General features: G+C 35.0%; 1 protein-coding gene across 1 annotated transcript; it reads left to right on the top strand.

Annotated features, from left to right (window-relative positions):
• The first annotated feature begins 541 nt into the window (after positions 1 to 541).
• LOC122594275 (leucine-rich repeat receptor protein kinase HPCA1-like) lies at positions 542 to 7,194 on the top strand. Its single transcript, XM_043766748.1, has 19 exons — positions 542 to 699; positions 843 to 963; positions 1,052 to 1,123; positions 1,234 to 1,308; positions 1,395 to 1,466; positions 1,564 to 1,725; positions 1,811 to 1,885; positions 1,968 to 2,039; positions 2,525 to 2,596; positions 2,704 to 2,772; positions 2,875 to 2,949; positions 3,274 to 3,345; positions 3,437 to 3,574; positions 3,764 to 4,248; positions 4,675 to 4,833; positions 5,227 to 5,363; positions 5,441 to 5,660; positions 6,134 to 6,369; positions 6,473 to 7,194. The coding sequence occupies exons 1-19, from the start codon at positions 624 to 626 to the stop codon at positions 6,944 to 6,946; spliced, it is 2,862 nt and encodes a 953-aa protein (XP_043622683.1). The 5' UTR covers positions 542 to 623; the 3' UTR covers positions 6,947 to 7,194.
• Positions 7,195 to 10,210: the final 3,016 nt, after the last annotated feature.

Here is a 10,210-nt window from a genome sequence, read left to right as displayed (position 1 = left end):
TGTCGAAGCCCAAACATGTACGTATGGGCGCACATACACACAAAAAGTTATATGCATGGATGTATACGAGTGTGTGTGTAATATACGTGTGTATATATATATATGCACACACATTTTTTTACACTGTCCGGCCTGTATGTAAATAATCACGCTATATATACACTTATACAGTATATATATTATATACCAATCAAGTATACATTATATGCATATACCTGAAGGTCACTTCCTTCGTATGATAGGATCAAACCAAATAAAAATGGTGCTACATATATCATGGAACGAATGGGCCGATCATATAAAGTATGCTTTCCTTAATTAGTTTTAGTAAATGTGGACATTTTCACACCATAAGGTATATCACTAATCAATATTAATGATACATAGATATATCCCTACTCATAAATAGTGTTTGAAGAAGTATGCAAGTGGTAGGACATATTGACATTGGTGCAATGGAGCAAGCAAACTTAAACTAGTGGACCAATTATACTTTAAGAAACTGACAGCTATCTTCTTCTGTGTATAATTTTCCACATTCTATTCAACATTTTCATAAAACTATGTCTAAGTACTGATCTCAAAGTACAATGGTTTTTGCTAGCTAGATTTAAGCTTGAGAGATGGCTGTAAGAAATAAGCCATTGCTTTTGTTATTATTCTTGCATATATTGCTTATATCAGCCCAGAGTCAGGATAGTAAGTTCTTGCATAGCAAATAAATCTACTACTTTTTTCCTTTATTTTTATCAAAATATTGGGCAATATTTTGAATGAATTATAGTTGAAGATTTATATTTTATACAGATATAAAGAAAACTAAAGATTACTTTCTGGTGCAGTTGTATATTTAAAGGCTCTAAAGGATAGTTTGCAGAACACACCACCCAATTGGGTCGGCTCTGACCCATGTGGCGAAAAATGGGATGGAATTACATGCACTGATTCTCGTGTCACGTCGATGTAAGCCTTCCCACACTTCTTATTTTTACAACCAATGAATTATACAGTTTAGTTGTTGCATATACCACCTGTTTCTCTTTCATTACAGAACTTTATCGAGTATCAGTTTAAGTGGCGAGCTGTCTGGAGACATTGTACAATTATCTGAATTGCAAACCTTGTATGTCTCCTCAACTACTTTTTCATTTTTAACTCAGCCTTTTGTTATCAAGTTTGTATATTCCTTGTTATTCTGTTGATATTTTTTACAATAATTGTTATCGAATGTAGGGATTTGTCTTACAATAAGGGTCTGACAGGATCTCTTACTCCAGATATTGGGAATTTAAAAAAGTTATCAAATTTGTAAGAAAATTTTTATGCATGGGTTATGGTTCATGATCTGAAGTGCTTATAACTAATTTTCTTATTACTTTTGGATTACTTTTCAGAATCCTGGTGGGTTGCAGTTTCAATGGTCCACTTCCAGACACGCTAGGATCTCTATCCCAGCTAGGCTACTTGTAAGGATCTATATTATACTATACAAATATTGGATCGAGTTTGACCCACCTCATATTTTCTTGTTGCATATTTCTGTAATATTAATCTTGTTTGTAGGTCTTTGAACTCTAACGGCTTCACTGGACGAATTCCAGCATCGTTGGGAAAACTTACTAAACTTTACTGGTTGGATTTAGCCGATAACGAGCTTAGTGGAACCATACCAGTTTCTGAAGGAGCCACTCCAGGACTTGATTTGCTGGTCAATACAAAGCACTTGTAGGGCTGTTTCGGTATCGTCATTTAATTACCCTATAGCAGTAAAATAATCTAATAGTATGGTTCTATTTCCATTTCATTACAGTCACTTTGGAAAGAATAAACTTTCGGGTGAAATACCAGCTAAGCTCTTCAGTTCAGAAATGACTCTTATACATGTGTATATTTCCTTCCTCTGAATGACACTTTTTACTAATTGAGATGTGATTAGTTATTTTGGGTGATATACATTAATTGTGTAGGTTATTTGAAGAGAATCAGTTCACAGGCTATATTCCATCGACATTAGGATTGGTAAAGAGTCTCGAGGTGTTGTGAGTACCTTTACCTAATACATACTCTTGAAGTACAAGTGGCAAAATGGGAGATTCGTAAACACATTGGTCAATGGGTCAAAGCAAGATTTGGTTAGGCATCTTAATTTATATGCGTCGTGTACGGTTGACTAGGAAGACCCTTTCTCCATACACAAATGATTTATAATACTTAGTACTTAGTATGTCATATATGATTATAAAAACTGTATGTATTGCAATAGTAAATTAGCTTTTTATGGGGTTTAATGCATTAAATGTACACTTTGGGCAACTTCCAAACCTTATGACCCATTTAGCCCTTTCTTTCTAAGCTGCTTTTTAATGTAGTTTACTTATTCGAGCAATTCGGCCCATTAGAGATATAACTTAACCCGAATAAATCCATTCATATGTAAATGGGTTGAAAATTCCACCTTTACTGAAATGAGATAACGATGAATTTCATATCGATCTTCAGCTTAAACTTTCTCTGTATTAAACAGACGGCTAGACAGGAATTCATTGAGTGGAAATGTCCCATCAAACATCAACAATCTTACAAAAATCAGCCAGTTGTAAGTTGGAACTATATAACTTAAAGAAGCATGCATTTTAAATTCTCTTTTTGGTGAATTTGCGTGTTCTTAAATCACCAAGAAATGTGATGACTTATGTATTTCAGGTTTTTATCCAACAACAAACTAAGTGGCCCATTCCCAGATCTTAGTGGCATGTCACCGCTAAACTACTTGTAATTGTCACACTGTTCTTTCAATTGGATAATGAGTTACAGTAAGAGTATGATGACGCTTAATATCATTTAAAGTAACTGTACTGTGAAACGTCAATGCAGGGACATAAGCAATAATTCGTTCAAAGCATCAGATATTCCTCCATGGGTTACATCCTTGAAGTCTTTAACGACACTGTACATCTTTTTCTTCTTCATAGTCTCTACTTTCCTCCACTTGTCAATTTTTTCTACATGTTTGTTTTGGGTAGCACAAGATAATATGAAACTTCGGTAGGAAGTGGATAATTATTATTTGTATAAAACTTTGAAACTTTGTTAGCAACTAGACAGCTGATTTGTTTAAACAACTTGATTTCTAAAATTGGAATATTAGAACAATACATAAGCTATGACTCCTCAAGTTTTGAGTAGCTATAATAAGAACACGTTGGGAAGAACGGTTCCTTATCATTTTGATTCATAATTACTGTTACGCTGATCGTTCCTATGATATATCAGTATGATGCAGGATACAGGGCTTCACGGAGAAGTACCAGTTGGTTTGTTTAGCATTCCACAAATCGAGACTGTGTGAGGGCATCATCTTAATCTTCTGTCGGCCCAATATCACCGTATAATTTTCTTTGTACATATATTGAATTATTTTCAAATTGCATTTCAGGGTTCTAAGAAAAAACCAGCTTAATGGTACTCTGGATTTTGGAAATGCTTATAGCACCCATCTTCAGCTAATCGATATAAGCAATAACTTAATTTCTGGCTTGACTCCTCAAAGCAGCAGTTACACTGACAAATTGATGTATGTTCTATATAACTCTGGTTTATGGTTCCCTGCATTAGAAATAGAGGCAAAACGGAAGGGGCCGGAATGGGTCATGAAATGTATTTTTTCTGTTGGTTGAAAAACGGACCAAAATGATTCATTCTTAGGCTACATTCTTTAGGAGCTTATACCAGCAACTACTAATGTATATGTATACTCTTGCAGACTAGTCGAGAATCCAATTTGCACAGAGTCAGAAACAACAGCACCATATTGTGATCCTTCCACAGAAGTCAACTCTTCATATTTAACTCCACCAAACAACTGCAATGATTCTACGACCTGCGGTTTGGGTCAAGTTTCGAGTCCAAGCTGTCAATGTTCATACCCATATACAGGAACCCTATCTTTCAGAGCTCCTTCTTTTTCTGATTTGGGAAACTTAACTATCTATACATCCCTTCAGGATTCCATGATGGTTTGTTTTGAATCTAAGAAGCTCCCTGTTGACTCGGTTTCTCTTAGTAAGCCTATGAAGAACTCGGATGACTACCTCGAAATAAATCTAGAGATTTTCCCTTCTGGAAGTGAACGTTTCAATAGGTCAGGAATTTCGCGGATTGGATTTGTTCTTAGCAATCAAACGTATAAACCTCCACACTTCTTTGGACCATACTTTTTCATTGGCAACAACTATGATTTCTTTTCAGGTAAAAATATGTATTAATTTCTCTCATTGATGGCAGTTTCAATCCATTCACTTATACTTGGGTTGTCTAGTCCCGTGCTTTTATCTGCAACAAATCAAACAAATAACTAGAAAAAGGCTAAAATAGGGAAATGGATCACAAAATTACTGCCACTTGAATTGTACTTCTTCAGTACACATAACTTCCTAGTAAATTTTTAATTACAAATGTATTTTCTTATCAAAGTAATAGAAGTTTGATATCAACTTTGAAGAAAAAATGTTTTGGATCAAGTTAACATGTACAAAATAATCATCCATTTTGACCTGTTACCAATCAGCCAGACCCATCCATTGCACCACCTCTACTTTCTGCCATCATTGTCTTAATGCATATTTTGCCACCTCTAATTCCTAATGCCATATGCGTGTGTGTTTTAAATTACAGAAGCACCGAAAGGAAAACACAAATCAATTAGCATTGGAGTTATCATTGGAGTATCAGTTGGTGGTTGTGTTCTAGTGTTGTTACTTGTCATTGCTGGACTTTATGCTTTCCGTCAGAAAGGAAGAGCTGAAAGAGCTACAAAAAAGAACAGTCCTTTTGGTAAGACTCGAAAAACATAGAGATGGCAAGAAGGGCAGGCCGGTTAGCTGGTTAAAATGGGTTGTTTTCACTACGCGCAGAAAGAGGCCGGTTCAGTAGAGCCCATAGACACTTTTTTGTCATATTTTTAAATATTTAGTGAGTTAGTTATATAACAAAAAATTATCATATTAATACAACAAGAATCTAAATTGATTATAAAATGATATAAGAGCTTCTATGCTTCAAAACTTACACTTTGGGTGACTTTCAACCAGCTTAACTCGCTTGATCCGCTTGACTTTTTCTTTGTGGCTAAATGAGCCGGTCAAAATTTCTACCCTTGAATAACATCAGAGGAAAAGTAAAAACGTCGGTAAGCCTGATAGTACTCTAATACTATTATAACTGCAGCTTCTTGGGACCCAGATAAAGGCAGTGGTGGTTGTCCTGAACTGAAAGGGGCAAAATCTTTCACATTTGATGAGATTAAGACATGCACAAATAATTTCACAGCAACAGCCCATATTGGTGCTGGTGGATACGGGATGGTTAGTTTTAAATAACTTCAAGCGACTTTTTTTCTTCAAGGAGCGAAGATGCTTAAAACTTAGTTGATAATCTGTAGGTCTATAGAGGAAGTCTTCCAAATGGAAAATTGGTTGCTGTTAAAAGAGCTCAACAAGGTTCAACGCAGGGTGGTCTTGAGTTCAAAACTGAGATTGAGCTTCTTTCAAGAGTTCATCACAAAAATGTTGTCAGTCTTGTGGGATTCTGTTTTGATGCAGGTGAACAAATGCTCGTCTATGAGTATATTGTAAATGGTACTCTCAAGGATAGTCTTTCAGGTAGTCTTTCTTCTTTCTCAGCTCACGTGACACTCATAATAGCCTAATAGGTCGCAAAATAGCCAGGTTGGGTAATGAGTCAAAACGGTTATGTTTCTAACACGGGTATAATAGATGGGTCAACACTTTCGTCACCATTTTAAAGTTTTATTCCTTGAAGATAAAATACAACCCAAAACATTTTTAGGCAATTTGGGCTAAAGTTGCCTCCTCTTACTGATAGGTGTTGGTGGCAAAATATGTGGGTCAGTCAATTAAAGCTTAACTATACTTTAAGTGACTTTTAACTGTTCAACCTTTTGGCTCCGTGGCGTTAGTTTTATTATATCATCCCATTGGAGATAAATTGTGACCCAAATAGACCCATTTTCACATAAATAGTTCGAAATATTCCGCTTCTCCTTATAAGTGCCTATCATAAAACAAACAATAACCAAAATAAATGATGCTAAGAACACCAAGATTCTTAACAGGAAGGTCAGGGATCAGGCTAGATTGGATGAGAAGACTTAAAATAATACTTGGAGCAGCAAGAGGCTTGCAGTATCTGCATGATCTTGCTGATCCTCCTATCATACATAGGGACATCAAGACAACTAATATCTTACTTGATGAACGTTTGAATGCCAAAGTTGCTGATTTCGGTCTTTCTAAGCCCCTCAGTGATGCAGAGCGTACACACGTTACCACTCAAGTGAAGGGGACAATGGTTAGTCAACTTTCTTCCATACCCATCTTTGTTTTATTTAATAAGTCTTCGCTAAACGTTTTAAAAAATCATATGATCAATTGATAAATTTTAATCACTATAGGGATACATGGATCCTGAATACTACATGACTCAACAACTGACAGAAAAAAGCGACGTTTATAGTTTTGGAATAGTAATGCTAGAGTTGATAACAGCAAGAAATCCTATTGAGAAAGGCAAGTACATTGTGAGGGTGGTAAAGGAATCAATGGACAAGGAAAAAGACTTATATAACCTGCGTGAGGTTTTGGACCCGACCATTGGTTTAAGTACAGAACTACAAGGGTTAGAAAGATTTGTGGATATTGCATTGAGGTGTGTAGAAGAAACAGGAAACAAAAGGCCAAGAATGAGTGAAGTTGTGAAAGAGATAGAAAATATTATGGAGTTGGCAGGTATTAATCCGAATGCTGAATCTGCATCAACTTCAGAAACTTATAATAGCAACAGTAAGGGGAATGATCATCCTTACTTGAAAGATAGCCTCTTTGAGTATAGTGGGGGTCATCTAGATTCAAGTTTGGAGGCTAAATGATAGCAAATCTCGACGGATTTACAAATGAATGTGTTGATTTGGGTTACGTTTTTGTCCCTAGAACTAGAAGATCAAACTGGCAAATAAGTCGTTTAAATGTATGTTTGATGCATACAACCTCATAAATCGCTCTTATATGTAAAAGGAAAGTGTGTTTTGTAGTAGTGTAATTTATGTATATTTTCAAGCACCAAGCATTTGTGTAAATTTTTGAAAATGGAGACAAAAATGTTTGCGGATTAACCCAACCTGACTTGATCTATATCACTTGTGATAAGAAAATACTCATTTTAAAGTGGAACCCTTTTTAATCTGTTACAGAATTTCAGAATTTGTCCGACCCATTAATGTACCACCTCTAGCAGTCTAGCTATGAGCCTAACGTTTGGAGTCGCAACATTATTGATCATGTCACTCCTCATGCTTTGGACCCTTGATCTCCGCCAACCTCCATCATCCACATCGGTCGATCTCTACCTCCGATCGATCACTAGTTTCAGAATTTTTGCATCATCGATTTTTTAAACGTGTTTTCAAAATTTTCAATTTATCTAATGATGAAAAGCTTTTATATATTTTATAAAAAAAGTGGAGATAAAGAAAAATAGGAAAAATATTTCACCAACTTTATAAACGGACCTTGAAGTTTCTTTTTTTCTTTTTCCTTCTTTGACATTTTGTTAGCCTAACAAAAGGCTGACAATTACAAACCATGTGTGGGCAAATAAGTTGTTGGTACGACGTGCTAATAAACACAATGTAATTTCAGTATATTATATAGGGATAATAGCACGTGAGTGTAACCAACTATAACCAAAATGTTATGTAATATAACGAACTACTCGACTAGCTATGTAGTGTAACCAACCTTGTTTTTTTGGGTTATGCAATGTAAGCAACCGGATACAAAACAAGTTGCCGGTTACCACCTTTATTTTTATGGGATAATGGCACCGGAGTGTAACCAACTATGACCAAAAGGGTATGTAATGTAACCAACTACCCGACTAGCTATGTAGTGTAACCAACTTTATTTTTTTGGGTTATGCAATGTAAGCAACCGGATACAAAACAAGTTGCCGGTTACTACCTTTATTTTTATGGCATAATGGCACCGGAGTGTAACCAACTATGACTAAAAGGATATGTAATGTAACCAACTACTCGACTAGCTATATAGTATAACCACCTTTGTTTGTTGGGTTATGTAATATAAGCAACTGGATGGGAAACAAGTTGTAGGTTACCACTTTCATTTTTATTCTTTTTTTAATTAAAAAAAGGTGTCACGTGTCACATATATTAAGAATATATATTTACTAATTATTTATATATAAACAATTATATTTATATGTATATATATACACCTCTTTTCTCTATAAAATACACCACATTGATCATGGTGGCGACGGTTTTGATTTTGAAGATTCCGGTAACAAGCGACCTCTCTTTTCTACGAGTCGGCGTGGTGAAACCATTTGTCTACGACGGCGAAGGAGAAATTTATATAGATATAGATATATAGTGATAGATAGAAGAAGATATATTGATTGATGATGATATGGTAAATCGGATGGGTTAATATATTTGGGTTTAAATTCTCATTGGGTTGTGTTCAATAGTCCGTGTGATGAAATGAAGAAGATAAACGAAGCAAAATAAATGAATAATTCTATAACTTTATTTTGTTAGTAGAATTACAAAGTTGGTTACACTACATAGCTAGTCGAATAGTTGGTTACATTACATAACCTTTTGCTCATAGTTGGTTACACTACATAACCTTTTAGTCATAGTTGGTTACACTCCGGTGCCATTATCCTTAAGTTTATTTTTGTCTTAACCGGATGGAAACTTGAAGTAGACGGTAGCTTACATGACATAACCCAAAAAACAAAGGTGGTTACACTATATAGCTTGTCGAGTAGTTGGTTACATTACATAACCTTTTGGTCATAGTTGGTTAAACTCTGATGCCATTATCCCTATTATATATTGTTAATTTCAAAAGAAATAATAGTTAAATACATTGACTTCAATGATTCTTAGTCCAAGTGGTTGAGGTGAAACCAAATGGTTGAGGTGAAACATCCAACGAATTCAACTATGGAAAGATCATGTATTCAAATCCCACACGAAACAAAATAGGGATAAAGGCATGGGAGTGTAACCAACTATGACCAAAAGGCTATGTAATGTACGCATCTACTCGACTTGCTATCTAGTGTAACCAACTTTGTTTTTTGGGTTATGTAATGTAAGCAACTGGCTACAAAAGGTTTCCATCCAGTTATATCTAATGTATCTGATCTGTATCATATGATACTATCATCATCATCATCCTCCTCACTAAAATCGCCGGAAAAATTAAAATCGTGATAACTTTGTTGTTTCTTCAAATTAAGACTTGAAACTACCACTAATCGACTCAAAAATTGATCCCGCACAAACCCTAACCAAATGTTTTCGAATCCAACACTCGCCGGAAAAAATGGTGATTCATCGGAAAAATTAAAATCACGATAACTTTGTTGTTTCTTCGAATTAAGACATAAAACAACCACCAATCAACTCAAAAATTGATCCAGCACAAATCCAGACCAAAAGTTTTCGAATTCAACACTCGCCGGAAAAAAATGGTGTGTAACACCCCAATAATTTTAAGATAAATAAATTAACCCCTTTTTATAGTTTTGACATTAAAATAATTTCCTACTATTTCAATTTTGAATCGGGGGTTAATTTAGTTGGAACTTTAGCGGATAGTGGGTAAAATGCCCACAATTGAAGAAATGGGCCGTGGCATCTCTAGGAAGTGCCAGCCAACTCTTTTCTTATGAGTCATGTTTCCACTCCATTTCTTTCTTCCCCCATCATTTCTTTCATGCAATTCTTATTATTCTCTTCAAAAATCAAACTAAAATCCTTCAATTCAAGAATAAGATCATCCATAAAAATCATCACCATCATCATCAATAATCTTTACCAAGCAAGTTAAAGTTAGGGTTTGAGTGGAATAGGGTGGTGGTGGCCGAAATTTAAGAGGAAAAGGGGAAGAATTTGTGAATTGAAAACCCTAAGTAATTATCTTCCATTGTTGAGGTATTGATTTTCTATTTCATCATTTTTTTACTTGTTATTGAGAAAGTAGGAATCATGGATGAACCAAATTGAGGGTTTTGCTAAAAAATGAATTATGGTTAATTTTTCCCAATTCCGTAGCTAACCTAGTTGTCATTGAGTTATAAGATATGTTTGATTATG

The sequence above is a fragment of the Erigeron canadensis genome, chromosome 3 (genome assembly GCF_010389155.1).
Source record: "Erigeron canadensis isolate Cc75 chromosome 3, C_canadensis_v1, whole genome shotgun sequence".
Lineage (NCBI taxonomy): Eukaryota > Viridiplantae > Streptophyta > Magnoliopsida > Asterales > Asteraceae > Erigeron > Erigeron canadensis.
This window is presented reverse-complemented; position numbering and strand designations above follow the sequence as displayed.

Bases quoted from the DNA above. Each gene is read 5' to 3' on its own strand.
- LOC122594275 (XM_043766748.1), top strand. From the start codon at position 624: ATGGCTGTAAGAAATAAGCCATTGCTTTTGTTATTATTCTTGCATATA. The intron at 2,950-3,273 runs GTACATCTTTTT...ATGATATATCAG, and splicing joins TTGAAGTCTTTAACGACACT to TATGATGCAGGATACAGGGC. The intron at 3,346-3,436 runs GTGAGGGCATCA...ATTGCATTTCAG, and splicing joins ATTCCACAAATCGAGACTGT to GGTTCTAAGAAAAAACCAGC.